Below are 20,580 nucleotides of genomic sequence, written 5' to 3'. Positions count from 1 at the left end.
TTACAAGACCAACACCGGAAAGCTGGATTTGCCACACAGTCAAGTGCAGTCCCGAGGGCCTTCAGACCTCCCGTACTTGGGCTTTCACGCCGCTTCCCGCTCATCTTTTATGAGCAGCGATAGACTGCCGTCTCTCCCTCCGCCGCTGCCGTACCAGGCAGATTCTTCAAACACCTCTTCGCCCCGAGTTGGGTCCATTGCATCGTCAATTAGCTCTCATACTGGGTCTTTGTCGTCGTATACCTCTGTTTCATCGTCAAACGGCCCCAAGACCCCGTCTCCCACGCTGCCTGCCCAAGCCATCACGGGGCCGGCCACTACCATCGTCAGTTACGACGCGATGAACCAGAGTGCCGACATGTACTACGCCACACAGCACATGTCAGCTGGGCAGCCGCCCCCTCCTCAGACCGTTACCTCTGGCGGTCTGGCGCACTATTCGCAACATCAGTCTCAGCTGTTGCCCCCTGGACCTTCGCCTTACTCCAATCCGGCTCCTTACAACCAGTATGGCTACGCCAATGGCCTTACCTCCCCTCCAGCTGCTCCTCCGTCGGTATCAAATCCTATGGGCAATCCATCGACTGTGCTGCCTTCCATCCCCGGAGTGGCTGGCCAGGCCCAATATGTTGGATTCGATACCACGGGGCAGCAGCCTCCCCCAGGCATGAAGCCTCGTGTCACTGCTACGTTGTGGGAAGACGAGGGCAGCCTTTGTTTCCAGGTCGAGGCCCGAGGTATCTGCGTGGCCAGGCGTGAAGGTATGGTAGACCTGGCTTTATAAGCTCCTCCAATTGAGCGGTTTTCACTAACTTGGCCTGATGCAGACAACCACATGATTAATGGAACAAAATTGCTCAATGTCGCGGGAATGACTCGTGGCCGCCGTGATGGCATTCTGAAGAGCGAAAAAGTTCGCCATGTTGTCAAGATTGGCCCTATGCACCTGAAGGGCGTTTGGTATGTTGACCCCCTCTCTCACGGGACGAAGCCGAGTGAACACTAACATGAACGCTCTCTCTCTCATCAGGATTCCCTATGAGCGCGCGTTGGATTTTGCAAACAAGGAGAAGATTACAGAAATGCTGTATCCTCTCTTTGTGCACAACATTGGCGCTCTCCTATACCACCCCAGCGCTAATCCAGGAAGGACGAGCCAAGTCATGACGGCTGCTGACCGACAAAGACGCGAGAGCGTCCCAATGCGAAACCCGCCTCCTCCTGGTCTTCCATCCATCGGACAGCACCACCCTCTGGCTTTGCCTGGCCCTCAGCAATCGCTCCCCTCACAGTCGGCCACCAGCCGACCTCCGCTTGACCGGGCGTTGACGTTCCCCACGCCGCCCACGAGCGCTTCTAGCGTCATGGGAAGCATGGCAACTTCAGAAGGCTTCAACTGGCCGAACCAAGGCATGAACGGATCGCAGGGCGGCAGCTCCATGTCAATGGATGGCGGTATCAGCAGCGCACGCTCGATGCCCAACACTCCGGCCGCGACGCCTCCCGGATCCATTCAAAGCATGCAGTCGTACCCCCCTGCTGCTCAAGGCTATGATAGCCAGCGCCAGATGTACAATGCGCCTCCTGCTCAGCAGTCCCCTTACCAGAACTCGGCGAACCCTCCCCCGGATCGCCTGTACAGCCAGGCCGCTTCTTATTCAAAGAGCGAGATGGGCCCTCCTGCAAGCCGACCGCCTGCGCCCCTCCCGTCTAATGAACAGCCTGAAAACAAGGGCCCTAATGGCATCGTCCCTGCTGAGCAGCAGAACCAGAGCCACCCCGAAGAGGAGGGTGAGCATGAGGCCGAGTACACTCACGACAGTGCTTCCTATGATCACGGTCGTGCTCCGTACAGCTACAACACTGCGGCCGGCGTTGCGTCTATGAACAATGACGCAAACATGCCATCCGAGATGGCCAACTCTCAGAGCCATCCTCCCGCTTCGGGACGGGCGACGCCTAGGACGGCGGCACCCCCTCAGCCCTACTACCAGCATCACACTGGCTACAACTCTCCGCAGCGTGTTCAGCAGTCAACCAGCAACTTGTACAATGTGATGACGAATGACCGGGCACCAACAAACGGCGCCCCTGGCAATGATGTATATGCACCGCCCGCCGACATGTCTAGCTCCATGTCAAACGGCTATGCCCCCCAGCCCCCGGTGATGAATGGTGCGACTTCAGGCATGAAGAGGGGACGGGATGACGAAGATGACATCGTGCGGCCCCAAAGCGATGACATGGGAAATCTGGACCTTAAGCGACGAAAGACTATGCTGGAGACAACAGTATCCGCACCTACGTACGACGCCATGAGCCGACCTGCTTCGGCTATCGCTGCTCCCCGCCGGCGGTAAAACCAAAATACAACATACGTAATCAAACCTTTTCCGCCTTGACGAGTTTCATGTTCCACTGAGTTCCATGTTCTCGAGGTATTGCAGCATCTTCAGGTCAACCACGGTGGGGGTAAGCGGCGGCGTCATGAAATAATTTTTATTTGCAGCGATTTGTGGCACCATTTTTCCCATTTTTTTTTTTTTTTGCTTCTTCATTTTTTTTCTCCAACGGTGTAACGACATTCCTTGCCGTGTATTTTGGTTTCTTGGTTTCTTTGTACCCGCAGACGACTCATGGGCTTTCGCACCATGCCAAAGACGCGATGATGAATTCACGACTAGCCATCGATTCTATGTTACTTACGATGCCCTGTCACGGATGTACATGGCTGATGAGTGACGGCTTTTTTTTGCATGGAGGAATTTAATTGCACAAAAAAGGCGGCACACGGTTGTCGCTTACTCGTTCTCTCTCATTATCCTTCCCGTGGGCTCTTTGAAGAGGCGGAGTGTGCGGGCAGTGAAAATTAGAGGATTCCTGTAATGATCTCAGGCGAGATGCGGTCGGTTACGGGTTTCTCCCGTGATATTTGGCCTTTTTGCTATTATTTCCCTCTGCTATTTTTCTTCTTGGTTTTCCATTTCTTTTTCATCTCTTTTGCTTTTGGTCTATTTGATCGCTTTTTTCTTCCTTCTCTCTTGCTGCTTGTTAGCTTTTGAGGGTTGTTTCTTCGCGAAAGACGTGCGGGTTTTGCTTTTGGAAATGAGAGAAGACGTCGGGGCAAGTCCTGATAATGACCTTATGACCTACCCTTGCTTTTCTCTTCTCTGGTTCTTAGCCATAAAAGCACTACAGACGGTGCATTGGACGGGTTGCGTTATTAGGTAACGAATTATGAAAACGACAATAAAAGCTATTGAGTATACGTTGAAATAAAAAAAATAGAGTCTTGGGTTTCTTGTTTGAATTTGCGAGTAAGCGATGCATGCCACTGGCCAGCGTTTCCCAGTTGTCGAAGCCCCTATGTTCCATCGGTAGTTGAGGTGTTGAGTTGCCCATGCCAGTGAATGGATATGTAGGTTGCTTTGGTGTCGGATCCCACAGGCCAAAAGCAGCCGGCTACAGCGAGGCTAGCGCTCCTTTGTTCGTAATTGGCAGCCCTGGCAGCATTCCTGGGGCCTGGCCAGTGCCCCTTTCTAGGGCCTCTGGGGCATCTTTGGCAACTGTGAAACTCTTGTAATGTCCCCTCACGTGAAAATCAGCGCAGAGCTAGCCCTGTTGCGGTTTAACGCGCAAAAGTTACCTGGTCAACAATGCAGCGCATAAACAACAGAAGCCCTCAATTCACTTTTATTAATAGCAGGCAGGGCCCTGGGCTGGAGAAACTAGAAGTGCCTAGGTGCTAAGTTAGCCAGTGACACCAAACTTTGAAGTTTCCATCTTCAAAAATCGAGCGCACTGCAAACGCGCACACAAAACCGCCCAGAAAATCGCAAAAAATCAGGGGCCGCAAAAGGGAGGAGAGGTTGCGCACAACCAACTATCTGCTTCGCATGATGTCGTCCCCGCTGTCGCCGGCCGCCGATGCAATGTTGAATTCAACGTCGTCGGCATCCAGCTCCGCCAGCGGAAAGTATGAGGATGCCTACGATGACATGACTAGCACGCCAACCACGGACGTTTCGCAGCCAGAGGCCTTCAGGCCGCCGTCGCGAATAAGAACCGACGATGCACGCTTTAACCAGGAAAACATCTCGCCCGCCAAATCCCGCCACAGTCGCATTATGTCAGGCACGGAGCTGTCACCGCTCAGGATTGTGGAGAGCCAGAGGAGCTCATTGGACGGCTCGCTGCTCAAGGTGAGTGGTGGAGGGGTACGCAGCCCACGCAAGGTGTCGCCCGATCGACGGTTCCCTGTTAAGATCAACCTTTCGGGCGGCGACGTGATATCGCGACCGACGTATGAGCAGTCGTCTCCGAGCATCGACGAGGTGGTCCAGGACAGCAACGGACTGAAGAAGCCCATCTCCATTTTCGAGGACGGCCAGCGGAGCATCCGGGAGGAGGACGAGGACAGCAGGGCGGGCATGGACGACACCGAGAGGCACCATCGCGGCGACGCGACCGCCGGCGACGAGGACTTCATGGACGTCAGCGCTTTTAGCGCTTTTTCGGCGGTGCCCAACATGGCCATGCTCGCAAAGCTTGGGCAGACGCCCAACGGACGACGCGAGGCATCGGCGAAGAGAGCCCACCACACGATGGAGGACGACGGCGGCAACAGCTCCAGCCTCCTCATGGACTTTAACGAGCGGCTCGGACGCTCACAGAGGTCTTCTCCCGCCAGGCGAGACGTCCTGTCGCCTTCGCGAACCACACCAAACCTACCATCGACGGCGACTCCCAACCGCCAGCTCTCAAACCTCATCGACTTTGACATGACGCCCGGGGCCACGCCCAGAAGCATTCCGTCCATCACGCCGCGGGAGCTGGAGACTCTAAAGTCCAACTTTTTGTCTGAGATTTCTTCGCTCAAGGCGTCGCTGAGTGGCAAGGAGGCAGAGGTGCAGTCTCTCAAGACGGCCGTCACGGATGCCGAGAAGCGGGTGGGCGAATCGATGGAAAGGCTGCGCGAGGAACGTTCCCTGAAGGAACAGATGGAGGGCGTGCTTCGCATTGTGAGAGAAGAGATCATCGAGACGCAGAGAGAGAAGGAGGACCTGGAGCAAGAGCTGGAAGAGAGCGAGAAGCGACGGGAGGCATCGGAGATGATGCACCAGGAGGCGGAGAGCAAGCTGGCCGGTCTGCGCGCTGGCAGGGAGATGGAGAGAAACGCATCTCCCGAGAAGCCCAAGGACACGCGAGAGGTGGAGATTGCCGTGGAGCGAGTGGCGCGAGAACTGCACGGCCTCTACAAGAGCAAGCACGAGACCAAAGTCGCAGCGCTGAAGAAGTCGTACGAAAACCGATGGGAGAAGAAGGTGCGGGAGCTCGAGTCCAAGATCCAGGGACTGACGATGGAGAATGAAAAGCTGAGGGCTGGCCAAGACTCCACCATGACCATGGTCGACCATTCCGAGATGGAAGAGTGGAAGGCCCAGTCCGTACGCGACAATGCCATGATCAGGGAGCTGGAGGCGGATGTTCAACGACTGGAGGCGGTCATCTCGACAGTGCGCCGCGACAACGATGAGCTGCGTGTCAACCTGCAGCAGGAGAGAGTCGAGAAGGGAGAGTTGGTGCAGCTGGCGGAGGAGCTCATGGCCATGCAGAACCTTGCGTCTGCAACTCCAGCGCCGCAGCGCCAACAGCCTGCACCACCGGCGGCCCCTCAATCGCCACCGCCTCAATCGTCCCTGCGTCAGCCAGAGCGCAGAGACTCGGTGTCCAAGAAGCCGGCGCTGGAGCGGTCCGACTCGACCAAGACAGCGAGAGCGAACCCGAACCGCATCTCCGTCTCCGGACTCAGGGCGCCGGGGACCGGCCTCCGCCCGCCGCACGAGCGGGGGAAGAGCAGCATCGGAGGGGGCCTGCCTCGGCCGGGTGGCGCACGGGGTAGCGGAATCTTGAACTCTATTGAGAAGATGGGCAATTACAGGGGACGCGAGTGATTTGCGATTTTATGGTAAACCCATGTTTGGCCCCGTAGGTTGAAATGGAATGACAGAGACGGAAACGACGTTAACGGCCCCCCCTAGCATAGTGACGAAGGGAAATGATAACCAAAAGACGGGGTTTTCTTTCTTCTTGTTCACTCACACTCTCTTCTTGTTTTTCTTGAGTTTTTAGAAAGTCTTTCTTTCTTTCTTTTCTTTCTTTTCTTTCCTTTTTATTTTATTTAGACCACATGGTCTTGTTTTCTACGATCCCCCTTTTCTCTCACTCTCTTCTACCTACTTTCTTTCTTTCTTTTTTTTTTTAGGGTTGGATCTGGACGGGAAACGGATTGGAGAGGAAGTAATGAAATTGTATGAAAGCGTGCGTGGTTGTTTTTCTTTCTTTTTTTTTCTTTTAAAAACTTGAAGAAAAATTGCTGCTTGCATGTTTTTGCATGGGTTGTTTTTTTCTGGTGATGATATCCTGTTTTTTTTTGTGTGAAATGAGTGAGTTGTGTGCGTGCGTGCGCTACACACATACTGATGGGAGGCTCTTTCTACTTTCTTTCCTTTTTCTTCTTCTTCTTCTTCTTTTTGCCTCTCTTTTGGGGTGGGGTTATTAATTTAGATGATGATGATTTATGCTGATGAGAATGTTATTTACTTGTTTTCGTACCTTTTTTGCGTATCGAACGTGCTGTGATGATGAATGAAGCCTTACGAAGACCATCCCTTTTTCTTTTAGGTTTTGTATAAATGGTGTTTTATTTACAATTACATAGGTAGAGAGACTTTCATTTCGCATATTTCATTAACAAATTCAAGCACAAGAACCAAAAACAAGAACCCGCTTCTTCCTCACAGCCCATACGCCTGCTTCGCCGTGCCCCCAAAGATCATGGCGCGATCCTCATCACCCAACGACGCCATCCAGCACATCTTCTCGACGACCTCCTTCCACTTGGGCCAGGCCTCGCGCGAGCCGTCCGTCTCGTCCTTGTCGAAGCCGACGGTGCAGACGGGCCAGTCGCTGGCGAAGATGATGCGGGAGGGGCCAAAGGTGGCGAGGACGACGCCGAGCCAGGGGAGGGTGGACTGGAAGATGTGGGAAGGGTCTTGGTCGCGCAGGGCGGGCGTCATTTCGGCGAAGCCGCCGGAGAGCTTCATGTATGTGCGTGCGCATTTGCCGAGGGAGAAGATGGCGGTGCGCCAGGCGGTGAAGGAGGGGTCGGAGGAGACGTTGTAGACGGTGAGGTCGGGCTTGCAGAGGTGGTCTATGTGTGGTGTTGGCGGTTAGATGGTTGGGTCTGATCTGGTGTGATGCTGAGGTTTTACTTACTGATGATAAAGGTCACCTTCTCGTCGTCAGGAACGCCCTCGTGTGCTCGTCCAATCATCTCGACCGTCTCCTCGAGCTGCTTGCGGCCTCTGCGGTGCTGGTCGATGCCCACCTCGAAGACGAAGCCGCGTTTGCCCAGATACTTGAGACCCTCGATGAACTTGTCCTCCAGCATGGTGCCGTGCGGCTTGTCCTGCAGGAGGTACCTAAACCCCTTGATCTTGGGCCATGCCTCTCCAGCCTCTTCCTCGACTCTTGCAAGGTATTTCTCCAAGATCGCCTCTCCGCAGGGCACGGGAGCCCAGGGCACAATGGCCAGGCATAGCGACTTGTCCTCTGCAGAGTGGCCCTCGCCTTCAAGAGGCGTGCCGAGGGCGACGCGCTTCAGCCAGCGGACTTCCTTGAGGGGTCCATCCCAGCCGGCTTCGGCATCGCCAGATGTGATGGCGGCGAGGTCGTTTTTGCGGTCTGTCTCGACGAAGATGAAGCCCAGCAGAGACGGGGCAGAGCGGGTGGCGTGTTTGAACTGGTCGACGGAGAATTGGCCGGACAGAGGATGGTCGGGGGAGCACCAGGCGAGGTTGGTGTTTTCTGATTCGGGGTAGATGTGGATGTGGGAGTCGATGATGGGGAGGATGAGGCGGTCGTCTTGGGAGGAGGCCATGATTGGGGAGGTTGATGATCGGTGAGAGATGGATGTATACCCGATTGTTTGATAGTATGAGGAGAGATGAGAGGTAGTAGCTGTTGATAGGAGTATTTTATTCTAGCAAGAAAAGAGGTATGAAAGAAGAAGAAAAGATGGATGTAAACGGATGGAAAAGAAGCTGAAGAGTATTCATGCAGCCGGTCACATCACGAGCTCCATCAATGCTCCAACTTGCTATCCCAAGCTCCCCTTGTCCCCTTTTATTTACTACCCCGCCATGCTAAGATGCACTGCACAAGCTCTGAGTGGGGAGTGGCTTCAGGGGGTTTTTTTGATAGCGGAGACGAGAAAATGCACAATCAAGAGCAGCAAGTGGGGAGGTTTTTTCAGATAAAGAAAGAGGCAAAAGGGGAAAAAAGGCAACGGAGCCGAGATGCTGGCCTTGGAGGGCATTAACCCGAGGAGCCGGCGGCCATGATGGGATTGGGCTTGGTGGAGGTGAGATTTTGGAGACGACGATGCTAAAGAGGGACGGACGGTGGCTGGTGACGCTTGTTTTGGGGGTGGCGCGCTAGGAGGATTATTTAAGGCGACGGATATTTTTTTGATGGCTGGATATTAGGGATGAAGATGAGCCGAGAATAGAGAACTACTATATTATTGCGTGGGTTCTAGTAGAGAAGTGGGACAGAGATGATATACTAAATAGAGGAATATATACATAATGTAAATATATAATATAAACAGTGTCGATATATGAATGAATTGCTTGCATATGGTTGTATATTGTCTAGACATACAATCTACCTCCCTATCTGTGGTAGTGCCTCCTCTTCTTCTATTCCATCTACCGAGTACTAACCTATATATCATATATCCATCCCCTCCTCTCACTTATAGCGAATTCTCAAGCTCAATCAGCCCTCCCACTGCCACATCCACCTCGCCGTCCAGCTTGGCCGCGTCCACGGTGCTCCCCAACGGCCTCCTGCTCCGGCCGCCGCCGTATCCATAGTACTTTTGCAGCGCCGCCTTGATGCCCGCAATGCCCAGCTGGACGAGCGCCCAGTCCGCCCTGCTGAACCTCGTCTGCAGCTCCTGCGCCTCCTTGAGCTTGCCCTCGTCGTACAGCCGCAGCATGTGGTTGTGCGTCTTGGGCAGCAGGTTCGCCGTGGCGGCAATGACGCCGTGAGAGCCGCCAACCAGGCCGTGCAGGAAGAAATCGGTCTTGCCGGCAAAGGCAGCAAAGGGCCGACCGATGCGCGGGTCGTGTGCGATGCGCTGCAGCTTGCCCATGTTGCCGCAGGTGAGCTTGCAGCCGACAATGTTGGGATTGGCGACGGCCAGGTTGATGATGAGGTCCGAGTCGAGGTCGATGCCGCCCGTGACGGCGGGGAAGTTGTAGAGCAGGATGGGGAGGGGAGAGGCAGAGGCGACGTCGTTGAAGAAGTTGAAGATGACGGGCTTTTGCATTGCGCCCACTGCTCACAGCAGCTTCGTTAGCATTCCTTGCCTACTATAGATATTCACCATGATGCGTTTCCATCGTCCACCAACTCACCCCAGTAGCTCGGCGACAGCACCAGCGCATAGTCGGCGCCCGCTTCCTTGGCCTCGCGGCACAGCTGAATCGTCTCCCTCGTGCTCTGGACGCCGCATCCCGCGACAATGACGGCCCCAGGCTTGCCGTGCTCGTCGAGAATCTCTCGGGCAAGCCTCAGCACCTGCTGCCGCTCGTCGTGCAGCATGTGCATAGCCTCGCCGTTGGAGCCCTGGATGACGAGGCCGTCGACGCCGCCCTTGGCCAGGCGCGTGAGATGCGCTCGGATCGCATCAAAGTCGATTGTCTCGTCGGGGTTGAAGAAGGCGACGGCGGGGACGTAGATGCCGCGGGGAGGGCAGGGAATTGCTGCGGCCATGGTGATGATTTCTTGTCTTTTGCTATTTGACTTTTGACTTTTGACTTGTTTAGTTCCCTGAGCAACTCGAGACGCTGCTTTTTCTGCAAGAACCCAGGGATTTCAAGAACTAATGAGTCAATTCAATCCATGATATTCAATCATGCTTCCCTTCGGCTTAAGACATCCCACCTTGTCCCGCCCGATTGCGGAGACCGTGCCGCATTGTAAGTGCTAAACACACCATCTTCCCCTCCATCTAGCAGTGTGCAGTAATGGCGGATTATTATCCTACCCAGCCTGCCAAGCAAGTTTGTGAATGGCTCATCTTTTTGCCGCTCCAATTACCACATAGTAATGGGCATTTGCACCTATGAGCGCGAAGCAATCACGCCTTTTCTGCTTGTCGTGTGTACTTGGTACCCCGCTGACGGAGACGGAGCTTGAGTTCCGTCTGCTTCTGCTGTTGCAATGTGAGAGCAGACAGACGGATTAATGGGCAAGATGACAGAGGCAGTATGAATGGGTGATGACCATGACGAAAGAGGTAGTATGAATGATGAAAAAAAAAAAAAGTTGTCAAGTATGGAATAGCTAAGCTGAAACCGGTCCTATGGAGTTACCGGGCGGCCTTCAATGTAGGTAGGTAATTGTAAATGAGGTATAGTACCTGGTAGATGCACTCAATAAAACCACGACTTGCCATGCGCCGACGTCATCTGTCCTTAGAAATAGGCCAGAGAACCTTTGCTCTGTGGTCATCCAAAAAGCCCAGAAGCATCGGCGATAATCAAATGCTGACGCTGCCCAATAGCGCTCTCTTATAGGATTGCGGACATAACGTAAACGGGCTAAACACAAACGGGCAAGACCCCAGAATCGCCGGTAGCGCTAGCCGAGAACCGAAAGCCAGGGAGTGCCTAAATCGGGCGAGGGTAAACGCCGAAACCTCTAATGGCGATAAGGTTCTCATCGTCGTGTTTGTTTAGCTATTCAGGGCGGCGTTCTTGAGGTTGATCGTGACGTTGTGGATGAGAAGAGCTTGAGCTGGTTTGTAAAGCCGACGAAGGGGCTGGAGCTTCATCGTGATGGATGTAAAGCCGATGAGAGATCTTCGTCGCGATGGATGGATAAAAGGCCGTGGGTTGGTGCCTCTGTGGATGGTTTTTGGATCAGCATCATCAAGCAAATACAGCATCATCTACAACAACAACTCTCAAAGACTTTCTTGAATCGTCTCTTGATATACCACAAACACAGAAAACCAACAACACAACAACTCAAAAACAACAACAAAAATGGCTATCCAACAAGTCTGGTTCATCACAGCTGCCTCCTCTGGCTTTGGCAAGGCAATTGCCCTCTCAGCCCTTCGCCGCGGCCACGCCGTCATCGCCACCGCTCGCCGCACATCCAGCATCCAAGATCTCGCCGATGCAGGCGCTCAAACTCTGGCCTTTGACGTGACTTCTCCGCTGTCTACTATCGAGGAGGTGGCCAAGCAAGTCTTTGCCGACCACGGCCGCGTCGACTATCTCATCAATGCCGCCGGCTTCATCCTCGAGGGCTCCATCGAGGAGGCCAGCCCCGAGGAGGTCTATGATAGCTTCAACACCAATGTTTTTGGAACCATGAACACGATCCGCGCCTTCTTGCCGCACATGCGCGCGCAGCCCCTGGCGGACAATGGCGTCCGCGGTGTTGTCGCTACTTTTGGCAGCTTGGGCAGTTGGCACGGTGTTGCGAGTGCCGGAGTCTACGCCATGACCAAGTGGTGCTGCTCTGCGCTGGCCGAGTCATTGGCTCCCGAGCTTGAGCCCTTCAAGATCAAGGCGACTGTTATTGAGCCCGGATACTTCCGCACTGGATTCCTGAACCCCGGCACCAGGGTCTCGACTAAGGCCCGTATCGCTGCTTATGAGGACGAGAACACGCCCACGGGCAAGGTGCGCAGGGCTCTTGTGAACACGGATGGCAACCAGCTTGGCGATGTGACCAAGGGCGCCGAGGTGATTGTTGATATGCTGTCGGGCACTGGTGTTGCGAGCGGCAAGGAGCTGCCCGTCAGGGTGATGCTGGGGAGCGACACCGAGAAGGTTGTCCTGGACAAGTTTGCAGACACCACCAAGATCCTCGACGAGTGGCGCGAGGTTGTGAGGAGCACTGACCACCCTCAAAACTAAGATGAATGATAAATGAGTTTGAGTTTGAGTTTGAGAGAGAGAGCAAGCGTTAGATATCACATAAAGTATAGAAAATAGAATGTCTTTTTTTGCATCTACGTGCGTCTGGTGGTAGAGTCTACCTTGAACGTTAATCGTAACCCAGTTCCATCCATATCCGACCCAATGGCAATCAAAAGTTTCCCATCATTTCCACATAAACTCTACATGTAGTCATGCTCAACCCAAACAAATGACAAATAAACAACAAAAAGAAAACTCCACGCTTCATGAACCCTTCTTTTAGAGACCTAATGCGCCTCGCAGAATCTGCATAAACCTCCATACGTCCTCGAACCGGCTGTACAGCGGCACCGGCGCCACGCGCAGCACGTCCGGCTTCCGCTTGTCGCACATGACGCCGTTCTGCTCGAGGGCATGGGCAATGTTGTCCAGCAGGCCCTCCCGCAGCAGGACACTCAGCTGCGTGCCGCGCTGGGCGGGGTCTCGCGGCGTGATGATCTTGAAGAAGGGCTTGGCGGCGTCGGCCTCGGCGTTGATCTGGTCCAGCAGGTGCTCGGCGTAGGCCGTCAGCACGAGGGCCTTTGACCGGAGGTCGCGCATGCTCGTCTTGTTGAAGATGGACAGGGCGGCGGCAACACTGGCCAGGTCCAGGGCGGACGGGTTGGACACCTGGTATCCGGCGGCGCCCGGCGTGGGCACAAAGGTGTTGGCCATGTTGAAGCGCACGCGCTTGTCGCCACCGTACCAGCCGGCCAGGCGAGGGCGGTACGTCGGGTTCTCCGAGTTGTCGACAAAGTCTACCTTGCCGTAGCGCTCGTGCACAAAGGCTCCTCCGGTGGCGCCAGGGCCGGCGTTGATGTACTTGTAGGTGCACCAGCAGGCGAAGTCGACGTCCCAGTCGTGGAGCTTGAGTTCCACGTTGCCGGCGGCGTGGGCGAGGTCCCAGCCGACGACGATTCCACGCTCCTTGGCGTAGGCGGTGATCCGGGGAATGTCAAAGAGCTGGCCCGACCAGTACTGGATGCCCGGCAGCAGGATCAGGGCCGTCGAGTCGGCGTGGGCGTCAATGGTGGCCAGCACCTTTTCCGTGGGGATGAGAAAGTCGCTGTCGGGCTCAATCTTGATCATGCTCTCGGCAGGATCGAGGCCGTGCCAGACAATCTGGCTCTCAATGGCGTAGTGGTCGCTGGGGAAGGGCTTCCACTCCAGGATGACCTTGTGCCTCTTTGCGTCGGGCTTGTAGAAGCTGGCCATCATCATGTGCAGGTTGACCGTCAGCGTGCTCATGTAGACAATCTCGCTGGGAGACGCTCCCACGAGATCGGCCGACTTGTTGGCGCAGTCCTCGGCCATGTCCTGCCACTGCACCAGCGGCGACTGGTCCATGTCGAGGAAGTGGCCGTTGACGCCCACCGACGCCCACGTCTCCAGCTGGGCGTTGACGTATTCGCGGACGGCCTTTGGCTGCGCGCCCAGCGAGTTTCCCACAAAGTAGATGCCCTGCTCAGCGCCATTGACGCCGTTGGTGCCGTTGGTGCCGTTGGTGCTGCCATTCACTTGACCTGCAGCGAATTCATTAGCATCCGTCGTTTTGACTCATCATATACGGAACAATGAGTGCCTGAGCTGAGATTGGCACTCATGATTTCTGCTGCTCACCAGGAATTGAACCATCCAGCGCCTTCTTCTTCAAAGAGGCCTTGGTGGGAAGAATAAACTCATCGCGCAGATGCCGCAGCGAGTCCTGGGAGTCGAGCTTCTGGGCAAATTCCAGCGAGTTTGCGTCCGCGGGGAACTTGGGAGGGGCGCCGCTGCGAAGGCGCTCTACGTATGCCGGCAAGTCCATTTTGCTGTGAATGCTCAAGCTGCTGTTTGCTCTGTTCCAGCTTCTGAATGAAATCAAAATCAACCCTCGACTGCTCAAGACTCTTGTTGGCGGATGCAGTTTCGTGAGGACGTGAAGAGGCATCTTCTTGCTTCTAGTGGCGGGTTTGGTAATCACACTTTATCTTCCCCCAGAGCCTGAGCCTGAGATGCTGTCCCGCTCTGATCCGCGTCCTGCCGCAGAGCCCGGGTTTATCGATTGCGAGAAGAAGGGCGGCCGAATAGGGTTGCGATCCGTGGTTCCGCATTCCGCGATCCCGTCTTCCGAAGTTCCGTGTCCGATGCGCCGCAACAAGTTTTTACGATATCAGAACTCGCCGACTGGAGCCAAGAGCTGCACAGACGAATCAAAAAGACGCACAGACAGCTAAATTTGCTAATTTGGGCCTTTTGTTTCTTTGCACGCGGCTAAGCGTTTCTCATTGCGGAGGTGCTTCTGCAAGCACTTGTCAAATTTGTTTATGACGCGGAGTTGTGTCATGTAAGTCAACTGACATAAGTTGTGTACGCACTGGATCTGGCTACAAGTGCTTCTTCTAAGCAATGTCAGTCAACTGACATAAGTTATGTATACACTAGATTTACAAGTGCTTATTCTTAACTTGGCATCTTCTCAAGCTGGATTTCAAGTATTGCATCTGAAATAAGGATTTCATCTCATGTACATAGATACTGCTTCATATCTGGGTTGTGCTCTTGTGCAGGAGGCTGGATGTGAATAACCGCTTCACATGAAAGTAATGTCCATATTTGACAGCTCTAAAGCTCCGGTTAGATCCGGCCAAAAGCCAGAGCTCTATCTGTCCAGTGTGAAAAACCTACCGTCGATCCCCCTTGCGAGCTCTCCCTTCCATGGCGCTAGGCTAGTCTCCATTGATAGAAGACGGATCTTCGGATGTAGACGGATCGAAGGATAGCAGGAAGCCATCTCAGTTCACGATGTAATAGCTCCCTCCTTTTGCTGGATTAGTCTCTTTGCTCCGTGCTCCGTACAATGGACCGCCTGATGACGAATCTTAGTAAAGGAAATGATTATCTTTGAAGCATACCGAGTGTCCACATGGCGTGATGTTTTCCTCTCTGTTCATCTCCATCCGCTAGGGACTATTGCTCCCAACAACTCAACTTCTCCGACTAGGGTCATATAATACCGTGCTCACCCGGTCCAGAGGCCGAGTCAGGAGGACCCCAGAGAAACCAGCAGTTCCATCTCTCTTCCGGCCCTATTGCTTCCTATCATCATCATCCAAAACGACACAAGAGAAAGCAACAATCCTTCTCCCGGTTGATCCTGCTTCTAATCATTAGTATCCATCATGTCTCCCCACGCCATCCGGCCAGAGACCTTGGGCCTGGAGCAGACGGACCTGTCTAAATTTGCCGTCTCGAGACATGCCTTTCTCCCCGAGGACAGCCCCCCTAAGATGCTGTCGGACTCATATTACGAACCGTGGGAACTTGTTGCTCATAATCTGCCAGAGCTGATCCAGGCTGGCCGTATCCATGATGCCATCAACGAACTTCCGATTCTGTCGACTGACGGCCTCAAGTCCGAACCTGAGTGGCGGAGAGCCTATGTTATCCTGTCTTTCTTCGCACACGCATACATCTGGGGTGGAGATGTACCTCAACAGGTATGATGGCTGCACTGCACAATCTTGGCTTGGGATTCATGATACTGACAAGATTCTTAACAGATCCTGCCGCCCTCGGTGACTGTTCCGTATCTTCGTGTCTCCGCTCATCTTGAGCTGCCCCCTACTCTGGCGTATGCTGCCGCCAACCTTTGGAACTTTAGCTGCAAAGGAGACGACTTTTCCGTTGTGGAGGACCTCAGTACCCTGCTATCCTTTACTGGAACCGAATCTGAGTCCTGGTTTCTGCTCATCAGTGTTGCCATGGAGGCCAAGGCCTCCGCCATCATTCCCATCATGACACGCGCTATTGAGGCCATCAAGGTCCACGATTATCAGGTCATCATCAAGGCTCTTGAAGAGCTAAAGACGCACATCGAAGAAGTTGGCGTACTCCTGGAGAGAATGAATGAGCGCTGCGATCCCATGACATTCTATTATCAGATTAGGCCATTCCTTGCCGGCAGCATGAACATGGAGGCTGCTGGCCTGCCCAAGGGCGTCTTTTACGACGAAGGAAACGGTAGAGGCGAGTGGAGGAAGCTCAGGGGCGGAAGCAATGGCCAGAGCTCACTCATCATGTTCTGGGACATTGTCCTTGGCATTGAGCACAAGGGCCACTCTGATAGCAAAGGGAGCTTCCACGAAGAGGCCAGGGATTACATGCCAGGCCCTCATGCGAGATTCTTGGTGCACGTGGCTCGTCTGGGCAGCATCCGCAAGCTTGCACTTGATCTTGAGGATCCCCTGCGGGAAGAAGAGCAGCTTCTGAGGGCGGCCTATACGGCTGCGGTAGATGCCTTTACCGCATTCCGACAGAAGCACATCAACATTGTGACACGATATATCCTCATTCCCTCCAAGCAGCCGTGGACCGGATCGACTCGCAAGAATCTGGCTAGCTCCTCGACGGAAAAGAAAGGAGAGGGGCTGACTGGCACGGGAGGCTCCCAGCTCTTCCCGTTTCTGAAGCAATCGAGAGATGAGACGAGTGTTGCGGGCAAGCTTGAGAATTCGAAGCCATGAACCTGGTTTCGGACTGGTAGTTGGATATTTCAACAATGCATAGACATGGGCGTTTTGGGTATTATGACTTGACGTTTCTGGCAGGCGGGATAGCGAATGATGATTATGGTTTGGGCTTTTGGTACGAGGATATACGATACATCAAGGGGTGGAGTTGAAATAGAGTAGCGGGGGTTTGAAAAGGATGATGCAATCCATGTATAGAGGATTGAAGCTATTCGTACATGTCATATACCATGAAAATAAAATTCAACACTCTCTCTTCCAAGCTAAAGAAGTAGAACAAAACAAAGCAAAACAAAATAAAACAAAAATACTTACCTTGGCTAAATCAGGATGAACCGACCATCCTCTCGGCATCAGCGCATCAACAGGAGACCATCACGAGTCCTAGTTCTGGCCTATGAGTCAGTGGGAATGAGCCAGAGCCCCTCAGTGGCGGCGCTGCTGCAAAAGACTCATACGATACACCATGTGGAGCTGCTAGCATTCTCGGTTGCAACGCGCGTCTCGTGATCGATTGCTCCTCTCCAAAAAACATGGACGAGCAAAACGCAAAAGACAGGCCGTCATCCAGAGGCTGCCCGATATGCACGTCACGCATCCTATGAGAGGGCAATCTGCAGTCCAAAGTGGCGCTCCAGGCTGTGGAGATGCGATGCCCCGCCCAAAAGTTACAGGCGCTGTTAGTGCTTCAAGGCGCTGGGAGCTGCTGCACAACAGCGCCCAGCAGGGTGCTAGCCGGCCAATTAGCGCCCTGCCAGCGCCTGGCCGCAAATAGCGGTGACGACGTTTTTTTCATCGCACTGCGGCATCTGGTCCAGGTTCGGGCCTAGATGGGCTTAGCCTCTTCCCTTCTTTGCCTCCAAGCGAATCAGATCGCTGACCCCACATATGGTCGAAGGAAAAAAAAAAAAAAAAGTTTGGGAATGCAGTTCTGGCAAGAGGTACCTGGTACATTGTACTTCTCGCGGGGCCTTCAAAACTTTTTTTTTCCCATTAGATTCTCCTCCTCCTCTCCTCTGCTGCATCATCAGCAATCAGCTTCAAGCCAGACAACGAAGTCGCCCTATAGCCCAGGATTCCCCCTCAGAGCATCCCCAGTCAGAAACTTCGTCGAGCCACAATGCCTTCGGCCGTCGCTGAGCTGTAAACGCCCACTGCGGGCCGTGCCCATCACGGCTCGCAGTCCAGCAGTTCAACGAGCCTAATCAACAATTCGTCGACGATAGTTTTTCAACAGGCTTTCCCCCCTACTGAGCTCGAATGCTCTTCGAAAGCCTGTCTCTGAATCACAAATCCTGCTAGTTGCCCGCTTTGATAGGGCCTTCAACGTCTCAATTGCTGGAAAAAAGTTTTCAACAAATACGTCTTGACAGCTATTTCCTTCTCTCCCTGCACCTCCACTCTTACTACGACAAAAGCACCTTCCATTCGACATCTAATACGGCCACCATTACAACTATCTTACTCGAACCAAGAGTCCAACAGCAAGCATTGAAAAGCTATAGACCACATTTTTACTGAATCGATTTGTTCAACCTTCCATTGTTTTTAGGAAGAAAAAAAGCTCGTTATCACGGCTAAAGCGCCGCCCCTTATTGACTGGAGAAAATTTCCTTTACTCAAAAGTTTATCTGATTTACGGGACTATACAAAATGTCTCGCAACATTCGTCAAAAATACCCCGCAACGGCGGCCAAAGCCCAAAAGCGTCGTCGTGGTTCGGACACATCATCGTCCCTTGATCTCTCGGACGAAGAGGGTTACTCAGCCGTCGAAGACATTAGCGACTCCGAAGACAACGATGAGGAGGATGTAACGGCGGTCGAGGAGGCAATCATACTCACAGAGGATATATCCAATTCCCCTGGCGCTCCTCGACCGCAGTCGGATGACGACGAAGAAGATGCTGACGATGACGATGCTGAAGAGGCCGAGGACGAGGACGATGATGCGGATGATCTCCCCGATGATGCGGATGCTGATAATGCAAGCTGGGCTGGCATCCTATCTGACGTTGATGACGGCAATGCATCCGACTTTTACCATGATCCCAATGCTTTTGCTTCAGATCCCATTATAGAGCGCCATGTTCGTTTTGATGTGCCGGACAGCGACTCTGATTCTACCGAAACAGAAGATGACCACGCCGATCTTTTCCCCGATATTTTTGTCTCGCAGAATTCACTCGACCCTGCTTTCCGCAAAGAGATTGAACACGACCCTGATGAATCGTCCGGCTCCAATTCTTTTTGGGACTACCATGGCCATTACGAGGAAGAGGAGGAAGAAGACTCGGAATCAGAAGCCGAGGAAGTGGTTCGACAACTTTCTGACGACGAAAATGCACTTGCCAAGCCCGTTCCCAGCGTTGCTAGTGCGACTGAAAATTTTACTCCCACCTTTGAAGAACCTCTAGAACTTGATGGTTATGAGTGTGAGTCCTTTTATTCCACAAAGTGGAACTTGGATGGCCCCTGTACCTTCGTGCTAACATTGATGGCTCAGCTGATGGCGACACAACTGATGAAGAAGACATCCCCGAGCCTGTCATCCGCAAGAAGGCTCGACGTCAGTCTAATGCAATGAGCGATGAAGCATCAGACTCAGAGGCAGACTCCCCTGTCAAACCAGAGCGTGGCCAGCCTCGCGTGGGCCGCTTCAACCTAGACCGGTCTGACAAAAAGCCCATTGCTGTCCTTAACCCCCTGACACGCAAGATGATGATCTTCACACCCCATCGACGGCGGCAGCTGGACCTGTCACCTGAGCAGTTTAACTTCCCCTGGGCCATCGAGGAGCAATCACCCTCGCTGCTTAGCAACTCGGCCAACATGATGCTCAGCGCCATGTTCTCTTCCAACACCTTTGGTGACTTCGTCAATGCTCAGGCCATGGGACCCGCCGAGGCATTCTTCCCCTTTCAATCCGCAGCCAACGACGATAACAGCTCGACATCCCCCAGCATGGAGGATGAGGACGAGGACGACGAAGAGAAGCTCAACATCAACGACTTCATTACGTTTGGCGAAGCTGCCGATGATGAGTCGTCAGGCGACGAAGGAAACGACGAAAAATGGGGCGCATCGCCAAAGCGCCCGACCACTGCCTCTGGGGAGGTCCTGTCGCATCTCAACTCGGATACTGTTGGCGCCTTCCGTCGCAATCAAATCAACCAACAGCTGATTCTGAGCAACCAAGCGACCCAAGACTCTCTGGCCTTCAGCGGGCCGTACAACTACACCGCCCTTCGGGGCTTAAAATCGGATCGCTTTGACACTGCGGCCGTTCCTCTGACTCCAGTTAGACGGCACAAGAAGCAGTTGAGTGAAATGAACCGCGCCCCTCTCGAATCGGCCTCCACGAAGCGAAAGGCTCCGAGCGAGGCCGGCGGAAGTAAACACAAGAGACACCGAAGTATTTCTTCTGATGTCAACTTCCTACGGCTCTAAATGCGTATAGGAGGCTAGCTTTGGCAAACAAGGCAACCAAATACGAGCGAGGACGGTGCACAGATGTGCCCCTGGCCTCAAATACTTGACACATTCTTTTTTTGGCATCTGCATCCAAGCATTTCCTTTTTATTTCTTTTTTTGAACAACTCAACAGAGACCCGACGTTTCCTTTACAGAGTTTACGAACGTTGACGTTTGCTCCACCAGGTAGACGGCGTAGGCAGGAAGTGGCCTTGGAAACAAGCCATGTTGTTGTTGTCGGGATACTAAACATGGTTACAGGAGAATCTCTGTGGGAACAAAAGCATTAGAGGTGTCACATTTACCCAAAAGTTTTTTTTGTGTTACCCAAGGGCAATGCATGACTTGACCTTGGGGGGTTATAAAAGCTTTCTCTTGCTTTCTATGGCCGCGAACTAATGACTTAATGCCAATCGACGAAGGCTGACGTGAAGACGAGTCCGTTGCCTCACTTGAACTATGACTGTCTCTTTGTATGCATGATGGTTCTGAAGTTTCTTTTTGGTTTCATTGCTTCGCTTCTGTATTTTTGCTACCGGTTTCCAA

The 20,580-nt window shown here is 53.4% G+C and overlaps 8 protein-coding genes across 8 annotated transcripts; 5 read left to right on the top strand and 3 right to left on the bottom strand.

Moving 5' to 3' along the window:
• Positions 1-340: 340 nt before the first annotated feature.
• TRIVIDRAFT_133620 (uncharacterized protein) lies at positions 341-2,360 on the top strand (the record flags this gene model as incomplete). Its single annotated transcript, XM_014105865.2, has 3 exons — positions 341-761; positions 828-960; positions 1,031-2,360. 3 exons carry the CDS (start codon positions 341-343, stop codon positions 2,358-2,360), a joined length of 1,884 nt encoding a protein of 627 aa, XP_013961340.1.
• Positions 2,361-3,899: 1,539 nt separating this feature from the next.
• Positions 3,900-6,613, top strand: TRIVIDRAFT_73092 (uncharacterized protein; the record flags this gene model as incomplete). The annotated part of the gene is made up of 1 exon (XM_014105864.1): positions 3,900-6,613. The coding sequence occupies one exon, from the start codon at positions 3,900-3,902 to the stop codon at positions 5,952-5,954; it is 2,055 nt and encodes a 684-aa protein (XP_013961339.1).
• A 78-nt stretch (positions 6,614-6,691) lies between these two features.
• Positions 6,692-8,339, bottom strand: TRIVIDRAFT_79510 (uncharacterized protein; the record flags this gene model as incomplete). The annotated part of the gene is made up of 2 exons (XM_014105863.1): positions 6,692-7,213; positions 7,279-8,339. The coding sequence occupies 2 exons, from the start codon at positions 7,940-7,942 to the stop codon at positions 6,798-6,800; spliced, it is 1,080 nt and encodes a 359-aa protein (XP_013961338.1).
• Positions 8,340-8,694: 355 nt separating this feature from the next.
• TRIVIDRAFT_166114 (uncharacterized protein) lies at positions 8,695-9,883 on the bottom strand (the record flags this gene model as incomplete). The annotated part of the gene is made up of 2 exons (XM_014105862.1): positions 8,695-9,411; positions 9,489-9,883. The coding sequence occupies 2 exons, from the start codon at positions 9,844-9,846 to the stop codon at positions 8,822-8,824; spliced, it is 948 nt and encodes a 315-aa protein (XP_013961337.1).
• A 1,240-nt stretch (positions 9,884-11,123) lies between these two features.
• TRIVIDRAFT_55260 (uncharacterized protein) lies at positions 11,124-12,008 on the top strand (the record flags this gene model as incomplete). The annotated part of the gene is made up of 1 exon (XM_014105861.1): positions 11,124-12,008. The coding sequence occupies one exon, from the start codon at positions 11,124-11,126 to the stop codon at positions 12,006-12,008; it is 885 nt and encodes a 294-aa protein (XP_013961336.1).
• Positions 12,009-12,290: 282 nt separating this feature from the next.
• Positions 12,291-13,857, bottom strand: TRIVIDRAFT_55259 (uncharacterized protein; the record flags this gene model as incomplete). Its single annotated transcript, XM_014105860.1, has 2 exons — positions 12,291-13,512; positions 13,664-13,857. The coding sequence occupies 2 exons, from the start codon at positions 13,855-13,857 to the stop codon at positions 12,291-12,293; spliced, it is 1,416 nt and encodes a 471-aa protein (XP_013961335.1).
• Positions 13,858-15,211: 1,354 nt separating this feature from the next.
• On the top strand, positions 15,212-16,540 carry TRIVIDRAFT_127355 (uncharacterized protein; the record flags this gene model as incomplete). The annotated part of the gene is made up of 2 exons (XM_014105859.1): positions 15,212-15,529; positions 15,593-16,540. Coding segments are annotated over 2 exons (1,266 nt in total), but the record flags the coding sequence as incomplete, so codon positions are not given.
• A 1,674-nt stretch (positions 16,541-18,214) lies between these two features.
• Positions 18,215-20,010, top strand: TRIVIDRAFT_125325 (uncharacterized protein; the record flags this gene model as incomplete). The annotated part of the gene is made up of 2 exons (XM_014105858.2): positions 18,215-18,995; positions 19,067-20,010. 2 exons carry the CDS (start codon positions 18,215-18,217, stop codon positions 20,008-20,010), a joined length of 1,725 nt encoding a protein of 574 aa, XP_013961333.1.
• Between the last annotated feature and the right edge of the window lie 570 nt (positions 20,011-20,580).

Source organism: Trichoderma virens (assembly GCF_000170995.1).
Source record: "Trichoderma virens Gv29-8 chromosome Unknown TRIVIscaffold_1, whole genome shotgun sequence".
Lineage (NCBI taxonomy): Eukaryota > Fungi > Ascomycota > Sordariomycetes > Hypocreales > Hypocreaceae > Trichoderma > Trichoderma virens.
The sequence above is the reverse complement of the archived record's forward strand: the minus strand, read 5'-3'. Positions and strand labels throughout refer to the sequence as shown.